Consider the following 26,389-nt stretch of genomic DNA (forward strand, 5'->3'; position numbering starts at 1 on the left):
GTCAAATCTCGAATTCGGAATCAAATTTCTGGATACTATTTACATGCTAGTTGTAAGGAGACTGAATCTGCTCCTCACACAGGGTGGCGCCTCACATCGACCTCACACGCACATCCTACCATGCATTGGGAACATCTCCCATACTTCTAAGTTATTATTAGGGAAGAAGTTCCCAATGAGGATGGATGTGCCTGTGAGGCGCCATTTGTGAGGAGCAGATCCCGTTTCAGTTGTAAGCCTTTTTTTTTTTTTTGGGCTGTTTCTTCGACCTCTTTTGATAGCTTTTATGGGGAGCGCCTTTAAAACATCTACCAGCTACGGGGACTCACGATGACTCACGAGTCATTAACAATCGATAATGGGCCATGGCTTGTAGCGACGAAGTCTAGAGGCTACGCCTCGTCCTCGGCTCCTCGCTTCTCTCACATCATATATATGTCAGTATTTGGATATTGGCTCCAAGTGTTTGTCAAAATACCTGAAACACATAACTATAGAACTTTACAGGAAATTCTTTAGGATTTCTTGATCCTCGAGCGAAAAGAAAACGCCATGAAATCATTGAAATATGGAGCGGGGAAGAATAAGGGAGTGAGCAATCACATGCTTACTCTCCATCAACGTCTCCTTCACGCTCTCAACCTTGGAATCAAGTAATTATCTCTTGAACCTTTGTGTTCTTTACAGTTCCTTTTCTCTGAATTTTTTTTCTTCTTTTGCTTCAGAAATCTGTTGACTATATAATGCGGAGTTTGTTGTGACTGATTATATGTCTCTAGTCTTTGTTCTTAATTTTATGGTAGAACAATCTTGGTGCTAAATTGGACAAAGGACAAACTCCAGGCACTCCAGAAACTTCTCCAGGGGCTGGCGACCTCTATTAGGATATACAAGAGGCTAAACAAACCCTGAGCACCAGTCCCGACAAAGCCCAATAACCCTAACCTCGGGTATGGAAAATTCTGGCCTTCTCCTGATTTTTTTTTTTTGGCATATGCACTAGGAAGCATTTAAGGCAGCAAAGAGGATTTCAATCTTCTCCAACGAAAAGCCTGATGACATGAACAGAAGGGATTAGCACCTTCAAACACCCATCTACTTTACTGATCCTAGGTATACATGGGTTTACCATCATACCATGCAGAGAAAAGAAAAAAAAAACTCTAATTTCATACCGAATTGATGTTTTCACATCAAATAATCCAAATAAAAATCGATATAAGTGATGAAATCAAGAGAGAGTTGCAGCAAAGTAGAGAGAAGAAAAAAGAAGAGGAAGATTGGCAAATGAACATCCAACCATTGGTTTCTATTTGAGGCCCCATAAACGTTTTATAATAATTTCTCTAAGTTCCCTCTTAACTCTTATCTCTTAAGAGGAATCTTACAATTTTAAGAGGAAAATGGGTGTTTGTTTCCCCTTATCTCTTATCTCTTAAACATACAACCTTTTGTTTTTCAATGATACCCCCAAAATTCAAACAGAAATTCTCCTATATGAGGTTAAAATGGATATTTGACAATTTTTAGAATTCAGAATTTAGAATTTAGGATTTAGAACAACATTCTCTTCTTTCATAGTTCTGAGGAAAGAAAAGTTCACTAATACCAATATACCTCTTAATGTAATTATTGGACTTCTAGATGTCAGACATTAGAGCAAACGAACAGGGCCTAACTGAAAAATTACAATTACAGTTCTGCCTTTAATAAGTTGAGTGGGACAAAAATTAAATAACTAAAGAAATAACGAGGCCCAGCCCGATAAGAAATAGACAATGTGTAAGGGCATGGACACGCCCAACGCTATTGGTTTACCAAGGTGCCCAGTCCTGGATATGGGAAACCCTTGCCTAGGTTCTGAAAAAACCTGCTAAGCTACCTCCTTAGCATTCATATGTTAATATAAATAGAAAGACTAGTCTCAAGATGGTGACACGTGGTGGACTGCGTGTGAGACCAGGAAAAGCATGTTCTTCAGTACTTGACCTTCCCCATGTCCTTGTCCGTACCCATTTGTGCTGAGCTGGCATAACTAACTGATATGCTTTCTGACAAAAGAAGCCTTGCATCACAAATGATCTGCATGGCAACCTTTTTTATATATAGGGGTGACAGAACACCCTATGGGAGACATTTAGACATTCATCAGTTCCATCAACCTTGTTCTCCTCATCTCGGTGTACACCATCTTCCTCTTCAAGAAACCGTAACTTTCCAGTCTGCAACTTCCTTTCAGTTTTCTCGCAGAACTTCCTGATTCCACTGCTTTCCCCTCCAGAGTTGCAGAGACCTCCATTCCTTGCTCCCAGCAGCCCTAGGTCCCATCACAATGGTGTTCTTGTTCCAACTTTCAGAAATCCAACAACCACTTCCTCACCACCGTCTAAGACAATTAAACAACATTTTAGTTTCATCTATCAACATACATGAATCCTATTTCACCAGAATCAATGAACCATAATCCTGTGATTCTAGGATTCTGATTAAACTGAACTACTGTTAGGAGTTAATTTAGTGAACCATAACTGTTAAGCCCCATATTGTGCATGGCATGATCTGTATGATATCTCAGAAGATCAGGACATTCTGGTTCAAGATCTATTCTTCTTTGTGTACCTTTCTCTATAAAACCCTGACAGCTTATGCTTGATTACATTAAGGGGGCGTTCCTTTTTTGGATTTTGAGAGGGGGGAAAGCTGGTCAATGGGATTTTGGTTTCCATTGACCAAGAATCCCATGTTCATTTTTCAGATTAATGTGGGGACCAGGGAAGGTTTATTTTCCAAGGTACCACTTACTCAGGTAAGTGATACCCATCTCCTAGGTGGATAAATAACTTTCCCACCTAGGAGGAAAGTTGCTAACACTTGAATGGGATGAAAATGTCCCTTTTAATAATGCATTTTTATGACTAAAATGGTCATTACCTTATTTATCTGAGAAATAAAAGAACATGGGTAAATGCACTTACCCAGGTAAGTGTTTCCCTGGAAAAACTTACCTAGATAATTGCATTTACCCGTGTAAGTAACTTACTGAAAAGCGAACAAGGCCTAAGTTGAAGAGGTTGCCTTTAGCCTTTGTATATGTATGTATGTTTGTGCAATTGCTCTTTGGTTTTGTCATCAATTTATTTTCCTTTTCTGGTTTTATTGTTCTTAATCTTATTTTTTTTTATAAGTAAACGTAGTACTTCAGGTCAATATACTGGTTACTTTTTAAGAATGTGGATCTGGGTACATGAAGCCTGTTTCACCATATCCAATGAATCATATTCTCAAGATTCAATGATTCTAATTAAACCGAATTACAGTAAAGAGGTAATTTAGTAAACTATAACTATTGATTCCCATATTGTGCATGAGCTGTACGATATCTTCAAAGAATAAGACATTCTGGATCAAGATCTATTCTTCTTTGTATACCTTTATGGATAGGCTCTGTAAAACCCAGACAGCCTGTACTCAACCACATTAAGTTAAAGAGGTTGCCTTTAACCAATGTGTAACGTGTGTGTTTGTACAATTGCTTGTGGGTTTTGGTTTTATCATCAATATATTTCCCTTTGCTGGTTTCTTAATCTTATTTTAATTTGCTAGGTGTTGGTATGTTTTTGTTAGAGAAAGTAGATTGAGATGGCTTAGTGACGTGCATAGAAGACCATCTACAGAACTTGTTAGAAAAAGTGATCTGTTACAAGTTGAATGGGTTAAAAGAGCTAGGAACAGACTGAAAAGGACTTGGATGGGAAGTAATAAGAAATGATTTAAGCACCTATAATTTAACAATGGATGTGGCATTGAACAGAATGGAATGGGGAAACAGGATTCATATAGCCGACCACATATAGATGGGACAAGGCTTAAATGATGATGATGAGGTGGGGTATGTGTTGGTTGACTTCTAAACTTGAGTGTAGGGTCATTCATCAGCTTTGGACAATACATCTATAATCCCACTTTTTGTTTAATATAATTTGTCTTGCATTGACAGATTTTCTAGTAAAGATGGAAGGAAATGGCTCTGCCTAGATATTGAGATACAGAGACTGGCTATTCGCTCAATCTCTGCCTTCATTGATTGTATTTCTATAGAAACATCACAACATCCACTAGTAAAGGTACTTCATTGTATCCACAGAGAATCACTGAAAATAAATAAATGGCAGGTTTGATCACATTGATCATTACTAAATATTAATTTGTATGGGCAAAGCTTAATGGTTTCTGGTGCTTCAGATTTTCTTCTTTGCATGGAAATGCAATTTTTATTTGTATTTTGTTAGAATTAGTTGACAGGGGCATACTTGTCTTTTTATAGTTGTTATTTCTTTTTGATAGACTTTCTTTAGTTGCTATTTTCTCTTATATATCTGTTTTACTTATCAAGGGGCATTGTTGTTTAGTAAATGTTAATACATATTGGGTTGACATTAAGGAGAGTTTGGTTCGACTTCTCCCTGTTTGTTTACCCTTCTTATTTTTTTATCTTTTCTTTTCACTTTATTTCACTTTTCTGAAGTTGGCACATGGTGTTAGAGCAATAAAATCAACTTGTCATTGTTCATGTCTCTCTTCTTTGTGCCCTAGGAATATTCTCTATTCTTTGTAGGAAGGAAAATGGACTCAAGAGGATTGATCACTCCTTTGGAAAAGAGGCTTTAATACCTCAGGTTGTAGTGTTGTGTGAGTTGGTGGTGGTTTTCTTAGGTCCTTTTTCTATGGTGTCTCGATTTGTGTGGTGAGTGATGCTCAATGTGTGGTGATTTTGTGGTGGTTTGTGGTGTGGTGACATCTTGTGGTATGTGATGTTTCCCTAGTGTTAAGTAGAAGTATGGTGATTCTTGGTGTTTTTTTTTTCCTAAGAGAAATGAGTGCAACAATAGGTGTATACCAGCTGTTTGAAAGTTTGCGTAAGTGATAAACCAGTAATTTTTTCTCACACTCATGGCTTCATCAAGTGGTAACACTAAACCTACTGTAGTTATGCTAGTAGAACTCTGAAACCGACATAAAAGAATTACTCTCTTATGGAGCAACAGTGTTTAGTGTTAGTTTTCGCTACACAGAAGTTCAGACACTACATCTTAGGCCAGAAAGTGAAGTTAAATACTTCATACACTGACCCCCCACTCTTAGGGAGACTTGTAAAATGGATGATGCAGTTAAATAAGTACAACATTGAGTACACCTAGTCAAAGGCAATCAAATGCCAAGCTGTTGTAGACCTCCAAGCTGCCTTCCCAACCAAGGACAATTTCCCCATCTTTGAAAAGGTACTTGGAGAACATTCATCAAAAAAAAAAAAAAAAGGTACTTGGAGAACTCCCGATCATAGCAGTAGTAGAAGATGGAGAATAGATCCTGACATTCGACGGGAGTAGCACAAACTCCTCCGTAGGAGCCGGAGTTACATTGACTTCACTTGTTGAAGATACTTCAACTTATTCATTTAAATTACAGTTCCCCTGCTCACATAACATTGCCAAGTATGAGGAGCCATCTTCTTTACCCGTACACTAGTAATCAGAACTGTGACCACAACAGCAAGAGGAACCAGAACTACTGACTGCACCGGCTCCGTATCTTCTTTCTCCCCAACCTCAGACGAAGGATCTGGGAGATCCTAGGCATCACCCTCAATAGATTGCTCCTGTGCCTAGGGCGCGGGGATGTCAGAAATGGGCACTAAATAATCAATTGGCCCCTGTACTGTTGACCAAAAAGATCGAGGCACCCTTGTTGCCCTGCGCCTCTTCTGGGGAGTGGGATGTCTGCTCTCGTCCCCTTCAACAGTAAGGCGCTTACCCTTACAGTCAGCACTGAAGACCCCCTGCCTCCGCAGCAACCTAAACCACCCGAGGGGCATCAGATTGAGAAAAGGCCTCTTCTTCCTGCTCAGTTGCATGACCTGGTGGCTGGGCCATCACATGACGAGGGCGGGGATTAGCAACCATGAATAGTTGCATCTCGCAAAAAAGGGAACACAAATAACTAAGGCGGACAGATTTACAAACTTCAACTCTCTTGAAATCAGCTAGAGGGAAGTGTGAAATACTAGGAAAGTGAGGAAACACCAAGTCATTCCGACGAGTCCAGAAGACATCTTCACCTCCCGACTGCAAAAATTGCGAACCCATGTCTCGTCATAACCAAACTGATGGAGAAGACGGTCAGGACGATAGGCTGCCACTTGTGCCTCTCTGGCACAATCAAGATAAGCAAGAACCCTGGGCTAGAGAATAAGGCGTGCGATGCGAGTGAGAGCATGGTTGGCATCGACGACACATTGCTAATCACCATCTTCGGGGACATTAACCCCAACACAGAATGGCATAGAATGACGGATGAGCCGAGCTTACAGTCGTAGAACAAAGCCTTCGTGAGAAGATAGCTTCAACTCAATTTTAGCAACACCAAACTGCTTTCCCCTCTTGGCACGAGCCACCGCTTCCCACGACAAACATCCAGAGTTGCATCTTCAGTTTGATCCCCATCCAGGGTTGCCATGGTGACAGTCAGAGGAAACAATCGACGAGGCGTGACACTAAGCGGGAAACTCTCACAGATGAACATAAACAAAAAAGGGGCAAAGACGTATGAACACCGACGCTTACAAGTTGGATCCATTATCTGATGCACGGTGTTGTCCATTTGGTCAAAGAGATAACCCAAGAACATAGATGCCAACGACAACTGATGACCATCGGCTACAAGAACAAAAAGGGGAACCAACACCGTCCGGAGGTCGTAGTCTGGATTACTGGGAAATAAAAACTGAGACACAACATATAGAATGAAGGCTGCAAGATGACACTGACTATCCCCCTTTTGAACCATGATGTCGTTTGTGCCCTTGCTCTCGAACCAGTATGCAATCAACACTTCCAAGGACCATTTCCCACGATCCGTAGACTTGTCGATCTGGCATTTGAAAATATGGATCTCCTCTGACAGCTCTAAATTCAATTCAGATAGGCTGCTAGGGATAGACTCTACATATTGAAGAGGTTGGGAAGACATGGCTCCCCCCAACGAAAGAGCAGCAACATCTTCGATGGTGATGCCGAACTCACCGAAAGCACCAATGAACGTGTGAATACGGCAGCACCAATGAGAAAGGAGAGGTTTCATGTAACTAACCCCTTCCATGGAACAATTGACGAAGTGAAGAAGTCCGGCACTACGAAGCAATCGACAAAACATCAGGCTGTCCAGTATATAACGCACCTAATCTAAATAGTTCATTGGTGGCTTTGAATCATTCGTCCTTGGTTCATGACACCAGTGTCGGTTCGAGAAAGAGAGAGAGAGCAGAGAGAAAGACAAAAGTCTAGATGTGCTAGGGTTGATCATCTGATCGAACCAACCCAAAAAAGATGTTTATATATTAAACTTATGTGAATGGATAAGATTGCCCTTACAAAGAGAATAAAAAGAATCTGTACACTAAATTACACACCTATTAAAGTACAAGAAAGAAAAAATAAAGTATAATTATAAAACTACCCTTTAGTAGTTCTTCTACACTCCCCTCAAATTGATGTTGGGCTAGAAGCATTAGTTTGTCAACAAGGAAATTGTGTCGAGCTTTGGTCATGGCTTTGGTGAAGAGATCTGCAAGCTATAGACCCGAGGAAACATGTGGGAGAGAGATGCGACCCACGTGTAGGAGGTCATGGATGAAGTGAAAATCCACCTCAATATGTTTAGTTCTCTCATGAAATATAGGGTTGGTTGCAATCTTGATGGCACTCATGTTGTCCGCAAATAGAGGAATAGCAGATGAATGATCAATATTCATGTCATGAAGGAGTGCCTTAAGCCAGATTATTTCACTGTAGACTGAAGACATGGCTCTGTACTCAGCTTCAGTAGATGACTTGGAAACCGTTTGTTGTTTCTTGCATTTCCAAGAAATCAAAGAATCACCAAGGAATATACACCAGCTAGTAATAGAGCGACGAGTGTCTGGACAACCGGCCTAGTCAGCATTTGCATAAGCTCGGAGCCGTGTAGATGAAGAGGATGAGAAAAATAGGCCATATGATAGTTTACTCCGTACATAACGAATAATTCGGAGAACTGCCGAATAGTGAGGTGACGGGGAGCTGAAACAAACTGACTCACAATATGAATCGCATAGGAGATGTCATGTCTAGTCATGGTTAGGTAGATAAGGCTACCTACAAGTTGTCTATACAGGGTAGCATCAAGAAGAAGATCACCCTCATCTTTACTCAACTTATAGTTAAGCTCCAGAGGAGTATCCACATGTTTAGAATCAGTCAAGTGAGCAAGAGGCACCAAATCAGAAGCATATTTATGTTGGTTGACAAAGTAAGAAAGTATGTGATTGGTCCAAGATCTTTCATTTTGAAGGAGTTACTAAGCAGGAGTATGAGATTGGTAATACCATCCACATCATCTCCAGTAATAAGGATGTCATCAACATAGACCAAAAGAAGAGTCAGTCCCTGAGCCCGCTTGAGAGTGAAGAGAGAGAGTCTGAAGCGCTCTGCTGAAAACCAGCTTCCAACACTACTGTAGGGAAGCGATCAAATCAAGCTCGTGGAGCTTGTTTAAGGCCATATAAAGATTTCTTCAATTTACACACCAAATGAGGATTGTCATAGTAGCTGGGAGGTGGTTTCATATAAATTGTCTCCTGTAACTCTCCATGGAGGAAGGGATTCTTAACGTCCATCTGATGAACTATCCACTGTTTGGGGTAGTAATGGATAGTAGTAAACGGATTGTTGTCATTTTGGCAACGAATGCAAAAGTTTCATCATAGTCAATTCCATACTCTTGCTTGTAGCCTTGAGCAACCAAACGGGCCTTATATCTGTCCAGAGTACCATCAGATTTGAGATTTATAGTGTAAACCCACCGACTACCAATTATGAAGGCATCTGGAGGAGGAGAGACGAGATCCCATGTGTCATTTTCCAATAAAGCCTGAACCTTTGATCCATAGCTTCTTTCCAATGCTTAACTTCTACGACCTGGCTATAAGACTTAGGAATATCTGTGGATGACAAAACAGCTGAGAAGGGGCTATGACTTGAAAAGAAACCATGGCGATTAGGTGGAGAATTTGCACTTATAGTGATGGTGGATGGAGAGGAATGACCAAACACTGTTGCTTGAGGTGGAGGAGGCATAGGCAATGGGCGAACTGGATGCTTCTCGAAGTACATCTGAAGAGGCGGAAGAGAAGGAGAATCACCTATAGATCCAAAATCATGTAGAACAAAGATGGATGGAGCAGGTAATTTACACATGTTCAAAGAATGAGAGATTCTCAAGTAGGTAATTTACACATATGTTCAGTAATCTCTGTTCTTCCTCCATTTATCAATTGGATTCAATAAAAAAAAGGTTCAGTAATCCCTCAAAAAGGAAATATTTCTATCTATTTTGTATCGTTTTGGCGGCATGGCCGAGTGGTAAGGCGGGGGATTGCAAATCCCTTTTCCCCAATTCAAATCCGGGTGTCGCCTGATTCAAAGAGGGGGCAAGGTCCAGTTGAGTTTGCTTCGTTTATTGTTTAGTTCAGTCTTAATTTAGGGTTTATTTTGTAAAATGAAATTTCAATAAAAAAGGAGTCTCTGTCTCGTTACCGAGGGCCTCGTTTCAAAAAAAAATACGCCATTTGGGGACTTTACCGGGACTAACTAGTAAAAGGCACAAGATCTCTGGGACTGAATGCCATGTTGTTTAATATAGGTTTGAAACTCACCATCCTCACCATCATAATACTCTCCCCCTGAATCTGACCTCAAAATATTTATGGTGTTTTTAAATTGGGTCATTACCATAGCATGAAAGTTTTTAAACATGGAGAAGACTTCTGATTTCTTTCGAAGAAAGTAAACCCATGTGTAACGAGTACAATCATCAAGGAATAATACAAAGTACTTATAACCCAAGCGTGAAATGACTGGAGACGACCACACATCACTATGAATGAGATAAAAAGGTGTAGATGCATGTTCAATAGAGGATGGAAAGGGTAAAACATGACTTTTACTATAGCAGTAAGTTAAACAAGATTTATCAATATTCTTAACTGAAGAAGTATTCAAAGGCAAACAACCAAAGGAAAACAAATAACCCAAATTCTTAGCATGAGTGTGACCCAAACATCTATGCCATAAATGCCACACATTATTACATGAAGAATAGAAGACCAAGGAAAAACAAAAGCAAACAAGAATCCGATGAAGATCTCTTATTCTCGAATTCCAAAGCAAATAGCCTCCCAAGCCTATGCCCCTTCCCCTTCAGTTCCCCAGTGCACTGGTCCTGAATGAAACAATCATCATGAATAAATAAAACATTATTACCATCATCAACAAGTTGTCCAACAGATATTAAACTAGTAGTCAATTTAGGGACAAAGAAAGTTTTGGGAAGATGAAAGTGTTTGGTCTTAGAGGTGGATAAGAACAAATCATTACAACCATATATAGGTAAAGAATCACCATTGGCAGTAATGATATGGTTGTCAAAGGATCTAGGTTTAGGAGATTGACCAAAGGAGGCCCCCGTCATGTAATTTGAGGCCCCTGAATCAATAATCCACATATGACATGGAGATGAACACATAAAAGCAGACTTACCAGCCAGACCAAAAGCAGAAAAGCAGAAGAAATAGCTGAGGACTTAAGCTCACGGATCCTTTCTTCAGTTAGATTTCCCTAGGCATCTGATTTGTGGGTTGATGATGAGGTGGCAGCATCAGCAGTAGCAGATTCGGTTGAGGCTTGATAAGCCTTAAGGTGTCCTTCCTTAGGAGGCTTGGTTGGACATTCCACTATGATATGTCCTTGCTGTTTGCAGTAAGTACAAAAGTTCTTCTTGTAGTTGGATGCCACATGACCAAATTCTTTGCATTCATAGCATTGCAACTTCGGGAAGTCTTTCTTACCCTTCTGTTTGGTGGCTAAGAACACAGTATCAATCCCATGTTCATTTTTTTTATCATGTGCGAATAAAGTAAGAAGACGTGTTTCCTCCCATAACAACTCTCAAAGAATTGTATCTAGTTCAGGGACTGGTTCTCTATTGAGAATGTTGGATCGTAGAGTTTCATAGTCAGGCTTGAGATGCATCAAGAAATGCATGGTCTTTCTCTTAGTGAGATGTTTCTTCATGGTCTTCACACAACAATCTATAGAAAGATCCCCAAAGTGAGCCAGTTCATATTCAGTCCAAAGGTTTATAAATCCTGCATAGTATTCCTAAATCCTCTTCTCCCCTTGAACATAGGAGAAGATATCGATTTTGATATGATATTATCTAGACATGTTCGATTGCTGATATACCTTTTCTAGGTATTCGAACATGTCATGGGCAGATTTGAGACCTCTCATCGGGATACTGACATCCATTGAGATAGACCCAAGGATCCATGATGTGACCTGAGCATTTTTGGTTCTCCACCGTTTCAGCCCTATGACATCACTTGCGTCGGGCATGGGAGTGGGACCGTCAATGTAAACCCACATGCCTTTCCCTTCAACAAAGTATTGAAAATGAAATTTCTAGAGAGCATAGTTGCTCCCATCAAACTTGACGGAAATAAATTCACTCTTTTCCAAAGCCATATTGAACAGTAAATAAGTAAAGATAGATCTAGTCGAGCAGCAAGGAAGTAATAAAGCTATGAGAATCAAAGAAACTGATAACAAAAGCCTCTTACAGTCACCAAAAATCGTCAAAGTTTCAGTAGATGATGAAAACTTGAAACACAGCCCAAAAAAGGAAAGTCTGGGTGCAGCCGCCCAGAAGAGATGTATAGATCTCTCTCAAATCTTCTCAAATCTCAATGAAATTTTCAGAATATGATGAGAGGGCCTAGGCGACACTTCCTTTCAAATCTCACTGCAAACTAAAGTCGTATGAAAGAGATCTAATAAAATCTCTCTCCTTGGATGCACAAAACAGAGAAAACTAATCTCTGGATAGATCAAAACAATCTAGATTGAGTCGGCAGTAACAACAAATGTCACACTGATCAAAGAGAGAAGAAAAGAATCAGAGAGTAGCCTGCTCTGATACCATGTCAGTTCGAGAAAGAGAGAGAGATCAGAGAGAAAGACAAAAGTCCAGATTTGTTAGGGTTGATCAGTTTGATCAAACCAACCCAAAAAAGATGTTTATATATTAAACTTATGTGAATGGACAAGATTATCCTTATAAAGAGAATAAAAAGAATCTGTACACTAAAGTACACACCTATCAAAGTACAAGAAAGAAAAAATAAAGTATAATTACAAAACTACCCTTCAGTAGTTCTTCGACAACCGGAAGGATACAAAACGCTCCAAGCGACTGTATAAGCACATCAATTCCTTCCCCTCCATAGCATCAAACTCACCATCTTTTCCCCTCGACACTGGCATGGGGGGCCAAAAACCTTTTCCACTGTCAGCCATTCTTGTGGACTCATGCCCAGAAAGAAGATCCACAGTGTCAACAACTCTTACAAAATCGACAAACGGATACTCGGATTTCACAGACTTCTTTTGTGCACGAGGAATCATTACTGGAAAAGCATAGGTGTTGAGGAAAATGAAGAAGAGAAAACAGAGAGAGATCACATAGACACAAAGGCAATAATAGAATCAGAGCAAGAAGCCAAAGGAAAGCATAAGAAGCAACTGCACAGAGTCCTCTTATAGAAGCTTTACACAAAGCAGGCAGTCCAAATGATGCCGTGGAAAACTGAACGGAATGATTATCAGTCACCCGCCGTCACTCAACCAAAAAAGTTGGAACATAAGAATTATGATATTACCCTTAAAAGGGCAGGACACTTGATAGTCCAATGTAAAAGGACCGCCGCATCATCAGGCTGCCATTTCAACCAAATAACACACAATCCCGAGCCACATGCGACCCATAGCACATAAATGTGATTCGACAGTTATACGTGAGGAATGATGAAGATCATGCCACACATATAACAGTCAACCTCACCGCTATCTCATAACACAAGAATGGAAAGAACCATTACATCAACTAACAGATTCTTATAGGAACTAGAGAGCTGCGAATTGAGCATGCCCACCAACACAAAGGGGGCTTGAAAGCCCTGCCTAGATAACCAAATTCATCAATGTATTTCATGATGAAAATTCTCTGCCAAAGACAGGGGGCTGGATATCAAAACCACAATCTCAATTGTCTTTGGCAAAGCATTTTCTATTAAGAAATAGGGGGGGCTAAAAATCAAATTACCAGTTTACCACTACAAAATGCCCTGACAAAGAGTCTCCTGTCAATAATAGAGGGACTGGAAAGCAAATCATCGGCCTATAAGTGCCTTTTAATAAACTACTTTCTATCGGGATGCAAGGGGGTTGAGAACTTCACCAAATGATAAAATATTGAGATGCCTCTCGATAGAAAGCACTCCACTAAAAGACAGGGGGGCTGAGTATACCAACACAATCAACCCTAATGACCAAATAATCAATGCCAAATTCCTAAGAAAGCGGAAGATGAACTCAAAGCAACCGCCCCTGCTTGTCGCCCAAATAACACCAAGATATATCAAAACAGAAATGCTTATTGATAAGCTCACACTTACCAATAAGCAAGGAGGCTAAGAATCTACCCAAGTTAAAAATTTCTCATTTGTCGTACTCCACCATGCATCCTTAGCCAAGCATGGGAACAATTACTAGACCCAATACAGCAAGAGTACACCCCAAGCCAGGGAACCCATTTACTGTAAGCCATGAGAAATCACAGAAACAAGGTGCCACGACACCCACAGTTCTCTGTTTCCCTCACTCTGTCACAGACCTTTGAAGCGAACCTCGATGACACAAATGCTTATTGGTAAGCTCCCACTTACCAATAAGCAGGGGGGCTAATTGTAGGTACATGTTGATCACCACAACTGTAATAGCATAGAAGGTGCTAAATCAATGCCACCAAGATACCCATGATGAATCCACGACTTCGCACAAATCTGTGATGATCTCAATACCTAAAACAAGCTTGCGATGAGCTCAAATCCTGGAATGAGCTCGCGATGAGCTCAGGCCACCATGGACCTACAAAAGACCTAAATCTAGGGCGCCGAAAAAGAACCCGAAGTCACCAAAGATCTGCTTTGAGTACAAGGTCATTGCGAGCCCGCGATGAGCTCAGAGCCATTGCGAACCTACGATAAGCTCACGACCATCGCATCTTTGAGATGAACAAAGAAACACGTGATTTACCAACATCACTCGTGATAGGACGCTCAATAGAATTAAGAGAGGCATGTAAGATTAATATTGACGTCATCCGTGCCATGTCAGTTTAAGAGACTCGCAAAATGAAGTAGCATACGTGTATTATGAGCATCCTCAGACGAAAGAAAATCTCGTCCTTGAGATATTTTATAAGACACGTGGCAAAACCCTAGTGGTGTCCCCTTGACAAATGACACCGAATTGAAGATTCCCTTTCCTAGTGAGAATAAAACACTTTTGGCTCATTCCCTTTAGGACCTCGGGATCTCTCCCTATAAAAGGAGGCTTGACTCGTAACGAAAACAACATTTTGTCAATCATAGCTTTTAACTTACTCTATTATGCCTTCAGCCTTCCTCCTTCAAGGAGACCCCGTACGTAGCCTTACCACCACACTTACAAATTGATTCCTTTTCTTTTTAACTATGTTCATCATTCTTGCACATATTCTTGTTTTTCTTTACAAAAAGCACACACTCACCTTTACATGACACAAGACATATTGCATCAATTGTACTAACCTTTGCAGGAAGAAGTATCCAAGCACATAGCACAACAAACAAGTGTCGGAAGGGCTAGGATCCATCATATGGATGGCCGAACCATGCTAGATGGTTGGACGAAATTTCAAAAATTTCTTAACCCTTCTAGGAATCGAATTCGCTATGTTTTGAAAAATTGCATTTTCAGGATTGGTGTTGCATTGAATCGGAACAGATTTGAAACTAATCAAAGAGGGAGATTTATACCTGATATGGATACCACACATACAGATCCCAAGGTGGAAGTTCACGTCCAAATCAGTCCTAAAGCCAGCCTCCATTGAAGATGGATAGTGTATAGGTGAAGCTGATTCAACAACACAGTTTTCAGCAAAGTTACAACCCAACTGCTTGGATCGAACTGGGGAAGGTGATCCTAAAATTCTTCTAAATTTTTCTTACAAAAATTGGAAGAAAACCGATCTCCATTCAGTCCTTGAAAGCCTAAGTCGTGATAGGGTTTCTTGGAAGACAAAAGAGAAGAAGATAGAACAAGAAAGAGTGATATTTTAGTCTGGTTCGCTATCTTCTTCTTTTATCTCTTTATGGAACACTTTTCCTAATCGAATTAAGAGATTATCCAAATCTAATTTGGATATGGACTTGATTAAGAGATAAGCATTATTCTCGTAAAATGATGGGTGCTCTATACCCATTTCCAAACCCAAATTCGACCTAGAGCACATGACAAATTAAGCTGTCATGTGACAACTTACTTAATCTTATTAATTATGAGCCTTAGGCCCATTTCCTTCAAAGGCTCACGACTCAAGATGTTGCATGGCTAACTTAGGCATGATTTGTATGGCGTGAGACCCCACAATGACCTCACGTAAGTCCCCATGGGTTTAGCCCAACCTCTGTAAAAAGGCTTGGCCGAATTCACTATTAAACGTAGTGAACCCCTGAGCACTTCACTTTGGCTCAATATGGGCCCAACATTTACGCTTAAATGATTTTTGAATTCGGCCATCCTATGAAGATCTAAGGATAATGGATTTAAGTGGGATAAAGCCCATTAGATAATCAGCCCTGCTAACTCTGTAATGATCTCTAACACTTAACTTCTCGGCCCATAATGATTACAATACTACCATACAGGGAAGGACCTCTCCCCTGACTGTAAGATATAGTGTCACACTTTCTATTTGGATGGATCCCAGGAATTAAAACCTTTTGCAAACATTTTTCATAAAACATAATACATATATATATATATATATATATATATATATATATGTATATATACATTGCATTGCAAAACCAAATCTCAAACACAGTTGAAATCAACTATTGGTAGTTTAGGTTTTCATCAAACAGATCATAAGCCCTATCATTCACTTTGTCCGACAAAGGGGCTGATCCTATCACTATAATCACCCACTCAGATGATTCTCAGACTGCCCCAACATACCCAGGTTTTGACCCTTGATGGATCTCACTGATAAGTATATCAAAGACAACCCAATCCAACACCTAGTGCAGTACCATAATCATGTTTAAGGGTTATGTGTAACTTTCCAGTTTTTGTCTATCAATCTCTAAGGTTTGGGGCATAACTTGAAAATGGTCCAAGTTTAGTGTTTCATCCAAACACACGCTGCATGTGTTTTGGGTCTAATCCTAACAGCTAAGGCAAACTGCCCCAACTTTTTTGGCAGCATATCAGTGTCAACCTTGGCAGGATAAACTCCCCAAGTCTATCTAGCGACTAAGACATTCTAAACCAATACGAGTCTCATGAGTGTCCAATTTAAGAGGTAATTTCATAAAAACATACCAATATCAATATGAAACAATAATATACTTTTATTCATTTACAATAAATGTATCTGTACATCAATTTGATTGGAGATAAGGGCATACACTATCTAACAAGAAGTCCAGCTACATCGCATTGTACACACTATTCAACCAATGACACAATAACATTAAAGCCCTGGGTAACCAGCCCCAGGCACCACTAAAAGCCTTGGGTAACCAGCCCCAGGCACCACTTAAAGCCCTAGGTAATCAGCCCGAGGCGTAACTTAAAGCCCTGGGTAACCAGCCCCAAGCACCACTTAAAGCCCTAGGTAACCAGTCCCAAGCATTAACATCTTATTCCATCTTACTCTATAGATAAAAACATAGCGACCACAAAATTCGACATGATCAATCAATCACAATTGAGTTTATTGCCAGTAACAGACAACACTTTCGACCCCATGGCAAACCTAACGACAACAACATTCTCCCAATTGAGTTTCAACCTTTCAAAAACACTAATCTAATGGCATAACTACGGTTTCTTCATAACAAAGAACATTGCGAAGACTGGGATGGCAAGTTATCTCCCCCAATCAGAGAAAGACAACTACACTATTCACAAAGGCACCCAATGCTTATCGTAGATGTTGCGATGATAAACTCATCCATTGTGGCATCACTGACACCTAATTGCATGCGATTAAAATATTGTCATAACAAAGCACAAGGTTACAAGATGTACTCACATCAATTAATAATGTGATGGCACTCTCAATGCCTCATTTGATTAGTTCTTATGTCATAGTGTAAGTAGGAGGTGGTCAAGCTAAGGAGATGGTCTCCTTGAAGTACAGAGGAAGACTGAGAGCGGGGAATCAACAGAAGGGTTAGGGTAGAGGGAGTGATGAGACGACATGAGCAGGGAATCCAATGATAAGGTTAATTAATGGTTGAATGAATGAATTTTGTTATGAGGGGGATCCCTATTTATACGGAATGGTCCCAAGATCCCGAAATGAAGGAGCCAAAAGCATATGTTTTCTGTTAGAAAAGAGTATTAGATTTGTTGTTGGCCATTAAGGACCGTTGCTAGGGTTTTGCCACGTGTTCTATGGGATCTCTTGAAGGTTGACTTTCCTTTCACCTGAAGATCCTCATAATCCACGTGTACTACCGCCTTTCGCATCTAACTTAACTGACGTGGCGTTAGTGACGTCATTACATAGCGGGCAACTTTTTATTAAACCTACGTGGCACCCGGTCACGCATGTAACTTAAAATTACACGTGCAACCGGTATTCGGGCTTGGTTTTGGCGAACCGCGGTTCCGCAACGGTTCATGGTTTATAGTAAGACTGCGTTTCTCCAAGGTTCATCGCAAAACTGCATGTATTTGAGGTTTATCGTAGGGTCGCGCATGTATAACGTTAATCGCAGGTTTAACTAAAACCTGTTTTAGGCTTGTACCAAGCACAAATCCGTTGCGATCATGCGATGAACCATGTGTTCATCGCAAGCGTGCGATACATTATAAGTTCATCACATGCGATCGATGACCTGCAGACCAGTTGCAAGCGACTATATGTTATCAGTAGGCGATCAAGACTATAATCAGCCTTGAATCCTAATGGATTTCAGATTAGAAAAGGTAGAAGAAAAGTAAGGAAAAGAAGAAAAGGGAGGAGAAGAACAGGAGAACACAAGGGTTTGAAAGGAGGGACAGATTCTGAAAAATGATCTGCCGCCGCCACTCTCTTAGTATTTATAGGTTATGTTCAGTACATAGAGGTAAGGACAGATCTGCCCTTAATACTTACATGACAAACTGAAATAAATAACAATTGAAATAACAAGATGACCACCAACTAACACTAACATGATTGAAACAAATAATTGCACATACTGTTCTACGAATACAGTGGGGACCATAGCTGTGGGGCCCACATCAGTGTTCTCTACACCCCCTCAAGTTGGGAATATATATTTATCATTCCCAACTTGGACAGGTCTGCCTCTAACTTCTTCCTTGGTACAAGTTAGGATAACTGCGAGCTACATATTGGATGTGATATATGGGAGACACATTTCCTGTGATGAGACCCTCTCTCGGACAAAATGTCGATCAACTTCGCTATGCTTAGTTCTGTCATACTACACCGGATTGTGAGCTATATTAATAGCCGCCTGATTATCACAATACAACATCAAGGGTTTCTCATAATCAATACCCAGCTCTTTAAGTAGTGATCTCAGCAATAGGATTTCAGCCACTCTGTTAGCCATTGACCTGTATTCAGCTTCGACACTAGAGTAGGAAACAACACTTTGTTTCTTACTCCTCCAAAAGACAAGGTTACCTCCCACAAGGGCACAATATCCAGAGGTAGACATCCTGTCATCAACACTCCCAGCCCAATCAGCATCTATATAGACTTCTACCTTCATGTGATTATCGTTCTTGAACAGTATACCCCTACCCGGGCATCTCTTCAAGTATGCTAATATTCTCTCTACTGCAAGAAGATGAGTAGTTCTAGGGGAATGCATGTACTGGCTGACAACACTAACTGCATAACTGATATCTGGCCGAGTGAGGTAGAGATATAGGAGCTTTCCAACCAACCGTTGGAACATAACTTTTTCTTCAAGAGGCTCCCTGCCCTCTGCACTGATCTTGTGATTCTGTTCAATGGGTGTATCAGCAGACCCAAACATTAGTATGTACAATATCGAAAGAATTATTACTCCTTTTATTACTCAAATATTAAGATGTTCTACAATGTTCGACAAACTCACTCAAATATGCACTTTTATTCATTTACAATAAACTCATAAAGTACATCATTTTATTGAAGCTAAGGGCATACAAAACTGTCTAACAGGAGACACCCGCGGGACCCTCGACAAGCAACCATGACAAGAAATTCGACAAGATGGCAACCCAACTCGACACTATTCGCACCAAAATCAAAGAATTAAAAGAGGGTAGAATGGATGCCTCATCAAGACAAATCACCTTGGAAAAGACCGCTTTCACAATTCCATTTTTGTGCCATTTAGATGGAACATAGGTCAATGATACTACTTGGCACCCACTTCAAATCACTGAATAGCCTAGCACTCTCTTTCATTCTTTTTCTTTTCTTTAAGAAAGGTAAAGTATATTTCTTAAAAAAAAACAAAATCCTATATTGTTCACTTAGGGATACACTGGCTATTCATGTGAAGAGTCACATTGATGTATTATATTTCTGTAGTTCATGTTGTATTGTATCTCCTAGTTTTTTTCTTGTTGTTTTCTTCTTTAGCCCTACAAGGGCTTTTCTGTAAATATCATTATTTCATTGATATATTTAAGGCTCTTGGGGTGGGATCGAACTCATTCAGTTTACACCCCAGAATTCTGTCTTCTTCTCTGGTATGAACTGCCCTATAATTTGTAATTCTTCCTTGCTCATTCATTGGTCTCACAAGGGCTACTGTTTTCTGGGTGCTTCGACTGAAGACAGGGCTGTACTGTTCAACCCTAACCCTAGTTCTCTGTTCTGCGATTCCAGCAAGAGAAGTCTTCCTGGAACTCTCTTGGATAGCATCTGTTTGGAGAGAAACTTGATTGATTGTGTTGCCCAGGCTTGTTTTACTCACTCAGAAAATATCTTTGGGATTTGACAAGTTTTGGAGGTGTTCTGGTCTACTCTCCCGGGCAGCAATAGTTTTGGTCTTCTCTCCAAGGCGACAACAATTTTCTTCTTCCTTCTATGGACTGGTTTATTCCCAAATAGCCATACAAGCTTTGAACATTATTTCTGGTTACTTTTGCTTAAGACTGAGGAGTTTCAACAAATATACTTTTTTTTTCTCTTCAACCTGCTCATCTAAAATCTTTTGGTGGTCGTCTTGAACTGCACAGAGTAATTCCCTCTCTGGAAAACTTCTCATTTCACGTTGGTGAATCTCTATTGTCCTAATCGACTATTTCAGGTGGGGGTGATAAAGCATAAAGTCATCAAAATAGCCATGTAGTCTGGAAGGTTATGTTAAAACTGGTTGCCACTCTCTCAACAAAGGGTTTCTCTGAGTTAAACAATCGCTTGCCAGAGGTGGAAGCAGCAATCGTGCTTAAGGAGGGTTTGTTGGCGACCCTGACTGCGGAGTTAACCCAATTATAGGAGGAACGTCTCCAACTTGTGAACACACGGGATCAGAGGCAGCGCTTGAACAGGGTTCTTTTGATACGGCAATCATGGAACAAATGAATTGTCCTTGTCTATTATAACATCCATAGCCAATGTAACATTTGTACAGGAATATGAATGAAATCGATATTTGTTAATGTCTTTACCTTCTTTTTATTGATTGCTTGTGGCTTTAGTTTGTTTGCAATGTGTTTATTGGATCTGTCGTGCAATTTATGGTATTGCTATTTGTAGAGTATGCGTCTTGACGGTTTAATGTTTTCAGACGTTGGTCGAAGTCTGAACTTTAGTGTTGGGCAAGGTATAGTGTTCAGTCCCCCCATTACGTCGCTACTTTCATCTTTGGTAGGGAAAATTCATTAGCATGCTGTTATGGATGCATTCGTGAGGAAGAAGTACCGCCGCAGGCAGCAACAGTAATGTGGGACCCTCATCATTACTCCCCTCCTAGACTACGAGCTTGTCCTCAAGCTCGAATTCAGGATGGGTGTCTTGAAACACAGTCAAAGGAATCCCGGATAGGTGGAATGATTTTGCCCTCCTGGATCGGGTTCCAATGAAGAGGGTTCATCCTCAGACAGCTGCAGTGAGATACCAAGATTTGACCATGCATAGCTGCATTCTTTGCCGCGGGAAACTGCAGCCTTAAGGTACTTCTGAGATATCTTGAACTGTAGAGTACAAAGATTGTGAAGGCCAAGCTGGTGCCACTGAACAACGTAATCTGGATCCTCTTTTATTGCATGCTTTAGTGCGTACAGAGCTCGTTGAGCCTTGTGAACCATGGCAAGTCCTGCCCATTGTAATCCGAAGCTCAATTGTTGCAGAGTCCCCTTCTCTGAGTATTGAAGCCATTTCATTCGCAACCCATGAAAGTTGTTCAGTGGGATCCTAAGACCTTTCTGCATCCTTGATACGATGAAGCGCAACAGCATATCGAGTTGACATGCAATTAGGCTCCAGTTTTGCTGCCTTCTCCAGGCACTTTCCAGCACTTCTATGTCCGACAAGAGAGGACCTCTCCCTCGGCTGCAAGGAATAGTGTTGCACTCTCTGCTTGTGTGGATCCCGGGAATTAAAACCTTCTTGCAAACATTTTAGAAACCATAATATATATACTTTTATATCTCATATAAAATATATTTTGCAAAACGAATCTCAACGATTGAAATCGGCTGCCGGTAGTCTTGGTTTCCATCAGTGAGAGCGCATCCCCGATCATTACCTTTGTCCGACAAAGGGGCTGATCCTGTCACTATGAACACCCACTCAAATGAATTCTCAGACTGTCCCAACATACCCAAGTTTTGACCCCCGCTAAGGATCTCACTGAATGGTATATTAAAGACAGCCTAATCCAACACTTAGTGCAGTATCATAATTGAGTCTAGGGGTCGGGTGTAACTTTCCTGTTTTGCCCATCAATCTCCAAGGTCCAGGGCAATGCTGGAAATCTGGTCCAGTTCATAGATTCAATTAATCCTACACTGTATGTGCCTAGGGTATCACCCTGGCAGCTGAGACAGGCCACCCCAACCGACTTGGTGGCACCACCGTGTCAACTTTGTCAGGATAGGTCTCCCCAGACCGACCCACTGGCTGTGAACATTCTAAACTAACACGAGTCTCATTAAGTGTCCAGTTTAAGGGTAATACACAGAAACATACCAAGGGATCATGAATCAAATATGCACTTTTATTCATTTACAATAAATTCATAAAGTACATCATTTTGATTGAAGCTAAGGGCATACAAAATTCTCTAACACCAACCTGATTACAACCATGAATCTAGCTCGCGCCTTCGAACGAAAGATGCAGCTCAACCGCGAAACCTTCAGTATGGGGCGGCCTCCATCCGCATGGGCATCCCCGGAACTACTCAGAATGGCTCCATCTTCAACAGCCAACCAAGAATGGAAACCACTGACGAGCCACAATTCCAGATCAGCATTTAGTGAGGGGAGCAGCGTTGTTGCACCCCTATTAAGTACTTGTCAGGGCTGAGATGGCGAAACGCAGGGCGAGGGGACAGTGTTTTAATTGTGATGAGCTCTACTCAGCAGGGCACTAGTGCAAGAGACTTTTCTGCCTCCTGGTGGAACAAGAGGGCGAAGAGGATGAACCCCCTTCATTGGAGCCCGATCTAGGAGGGCAAAATCATTCCACCTATCCGGGATTCCTTTGATTGTGTTTCAAGACACTCATCCCGAATTTCTTTGATTGTGGGCGCTGGCAGTAGCAACAGTAATTTAGTGTAGCAACAGCAGTAATTTAGTATTCTCAGCAAGAGCAATTTAGTGTTCTCATCCTATCTTATCTATTCAGTATTCTTACCTTATCTGCTTTCAGTAGTAAGGATTAGTAGGAGTCTTATCTATTTAGTGTTCTTATCTTATCAGTTCAGTAGTATGGATTAATAGGGAGACTTATCTTATCAGTTCAGTAGGATAGATTAAGGGAGTCTTATCTTATCTTCTCTTATCAGTAGGATAGATTAAGGAAGTCTTATCTTATCTTATCAATTCAGTCTTATCTTATAAGTTAATAGGATAGAATAGTAGATTAGCAAGGAGTCCTCCTAAAAGTAGGTTTCTACCTCTTGTAATCTCCTATTTAAGGAGCTGATATTATTCAATAAAGGTATCGAAAATTTCAGTCAAGAAAGAGTGCAAGGAGAGTTAGGTGATCTCTTGGACAAATCACCATTAGGGCGCCAAGATAGGTTCATCAAGAGCAGGGAGGAACAAGGGAAAACAGGAGGTTTTCCCCATGGACCGACCCGTGACGAGATTCTATTCCCGGGCCCATAACAACTTGGTATTAGAGCAAGGCGTCATGGGTGACCTTGAGCGATTGACGTATAGGGTTCATGATCTGGAGCACAGACTCTTGGAAAACAGCAAGGAGGTGTGCGAGATCAAGGGCGACGTCCGAGAATTAAGGCGCTTGATGGAGTTGTACTTTTCTAGCAAGGAAAGGAACCCGGAAGGGGCTGCAACCACAACTGGATCCAAGACTATCAACAGCCGATTTCAATCGTTGAGACTTGTTTTGCAAAATATATTTTATGAGATATAAAAGTGTATATATTATGGTTTCTAAAATGTTTGCAAAAGGTTTTAATTCCCAGGATCCATATAAGAGAGAGTGCAACACTGTTCCTTGTAACTGAGGGAGTGGTCTTCTCTTGTCGGGCAGTTTATGATCATTATGGGCTGAGAGGTTAAGTGTAAGACCATTGAGGATTATACCTGATGGGCTAATCTTGCATCTGCCCACAGTCCCTGGGTATTACAAGGTGGCTTGGCCCAGGGACCACTTAGGGTAAGTGTTGGGCCCATAGAGACCATGAGATGGTTTTCAGGGGGTGCATTGTCCATAATAGTGTATTCGGCCAGGCCTTGTAACAAAGGCTGGGCCGAACCCATGTGGCTGATGTGTAGATCAATGTTAGGGTCCCACGCCATACAAGGAAGCCCAACTGGGCAGCAGTTTGGAAGGCTAAGTGAATACATAACCTTAAATGGGCCTTAAGCCCATTTCGAACTGGGCTGATTTGATTACTCACTTAAAAGGGAGAATTCTGAGATGGATCAGCTGATAGAATTGGGCCCAGACCCTATCCACTTAGAGAGTCCAAGGTCTAAATAAGATTTAGATCTGGAAGCCTCCTAATCAGATTAAGAGATGGCTGATCTGATCTGCAGATAAGATAAGGGTTATCCCTTATCACTTAAAGGGACTTCTAATCCAAATATGATTTGGATCTCCAACTCCTAATGGGATTAGGAGCTGATCCCTTTAAGATTATAAAAGGAAGAGTGGGCGGCAGCCTTTAGACATGCAATTCACAGATCCTTGTCTTCAGAGCTGAGATTACTAGAAGAGAGAATTCTGCACCCTGCAAATACTCTCTTGCCGCCTCCTTCCTGTAGCTGCCGCCTCCAGCAGTTCGATCTCTAGTTCTTGGGAGAAATCAAGATTTGATCTTGATACCAATCTTTTGGAGAAAAGATTGGTGGGAGTTGTATTCATAAGCCGTACAGTTGATTCTTGCGAAGGGTCAATTTCTTTTGGAAGAACATTGCTGATTCTGCTCCACCCTGCACTGCGCCATCTTCAGTGGGAGCAGATTTTGGATCCTTCCTTGGGCGTGAACACCTCCATTGGGAGATACTGCTTCTCTGTATCAGGTATTATCTCTCCCTACTCCTTTTGGTTCAGATCTGGTTTAGTTTATGGTTCAAAATTGATCATTGAAAATATGATTTTCTAAATAGGGAATTCGATTCCTAGTTGAACGGTGAGAAAAATTTTTGAAATTCGCCCCCCTTATTCCGCAATCTTTGGTCATCCATGTGATGGATATCCTATCCCTTCATCTCCCTAGTCCATGGTGGTAGAGGGTTGTTCTGGGAGTATCTTGACATTGGGGGGTCTACTGTTTGAACTTGGTGGTTGTTAAGATGATCGTGGAGATTGTCCACTTGAACCGAAGGGACAAATCGGTGTGTTGGGCCACCCTGATGGTTATTTGCATGGTGATCTTTGCTACCACCCAAGTTTCCTCGAGGGTCTATGGTGTGATGGCTTGTGTGGCAATCAATGTTGGTGTGAGAGTTGATATGACTTTTGGCCTTAGAGTTGAAGTTGTTCTTGTTCTGACTCCCAAGATGATGACTCAAAGATTGTTGGTCAGCAGTCCTTCGGCCAAGGCGGTCCTCAGTATTGGTGGGTCAACCATTAGGGTGTTGATTGCCTACTGGTTGTTGGCAAGGAGAGCAACACAATCCATCAGTAACTTGAATTGCTCTTGGGTAACATGAGCTTGGGGTGTCGGGGGAGAGTTCTGTCTCGAAGGAGAGTGGATCTCTAACCTAGAGTTATCAGCATGAGTGTCTTGTCTATGGTGTGCCGATACAATTGTATATCATTCTCACAGATGGCACCAATTGATGTTATCGGATTTGAAAACAAGGGTAAAGCAGGAACTTTTGGAGTTGAGATTGACTTAGGGTTCCACTTATAGGCACGAAAAGATGTCAGAGGCCTCTGTGGTCCTAGGGGTAGAGATTTTGATAGTTTAGTTAGCTGAGGTAGTTGGAAATCCGAGGTGCGAGGTGATGGCTAAAGCAAGAGTAATAGGGTGCATAAGAGAGAGATACCTATTGTTTCCTGTCCTACTTATAGGTGGTGCATTAATGAATGCAACATTGATGGGGCTTTGTAATAGCTACTCATGTTGCATCTCAACACTTCGGCACCTCGACTTTCCAACTACCTTGACTAACTTAGTTGTTAAAGTCTCTGCCCCGAGGACCACACCCCGAGGCCTTTGGCATCTTCTCATGCCAATTGGTGGAATCCTCAGCCAATCTCAACTCCCAAAGTTCTTGAGTTACCCTCTACCAAATCTAGTAATGTCAAATTACATTTAGAATAGTAAGCCGGTCATCGAATTGAAGAATCTCCATTTTCTTAGGAAAATATTTACAAAAATTTCCAATGGTTTTAGTAAAATACAAAGAAGGATTTGATGATATTCTGAAATTTTAAGAATTAAATGTTTAATTTATCATTGGTGTTTTGAAATATTTACAAAATATTGGTGATATGAAGAAATAAGAGATTCTTTGAA

General features: G+C 40.9%; 1 protein-coding gene and 1 non-coding gene across 8 annotated transcripts in view; both read left to right on the forward strand.

Annotated features, from left to right (window-relative positions):
* The first annotated feature begins 314 nt into the window (after positions 1–314).
* The window catches only part of LOC148846163 (BTB/POZ domain-containing protein), a 37,915-nt gene continuing 11,840 nt past the window's right edge, over positions 315–26,389 (forward strand). For 2 of the 7 annotated variants that reach the window (XR_016102561.1, XM_088956159.1), the window contains exons 1-2: positions 316–653; positions 3,998–4,124. Coding sequence is in view for 2 of the 7 variants with exons in the window: in XM_088956159.1 (XP_088812285.1) it covers positions 553–653; positions 3,998–4,124 (228 nt within the window). In the remaining 5 variants the exon portion in view is untranslated. Of the gene's footprint in view, positions 654–811; positions 951–3,997; positions 4,125–19,606; positions 19,624–26,389 lie in introns of those variants that run through there. The other 5 variants (XM_088956160.1, XM_088956165.1, XM_088956162.1 and 2 more) reach the window with 5 other exon arrangements.
* TRNAC-GCA (transfer RNA cysteine (anticodon GCA)) lies at positions 9,439–9,509 on the forward strand. The gene has a single exon. It is a non-coding gene; the product is annotated as a tRNA-Cys (tRNA).

The sequence above is a fragment of the Nelumbo lutea genome, chromosome 7, assembly GCF_056320005.1.
Source record: "Nelumbo lutea isolate HS-2025 chromosome 7, American lotus-T2T, whole genome shotgun sequence".
In the NCBI taxonomy this organism is placed as follows: Eukaryota; Viridiplantae; Streptophyta; class Magnoliopsida; order Proteales; family Nelumbonaceae; genus Nelumbo; species Nelumbo lutea.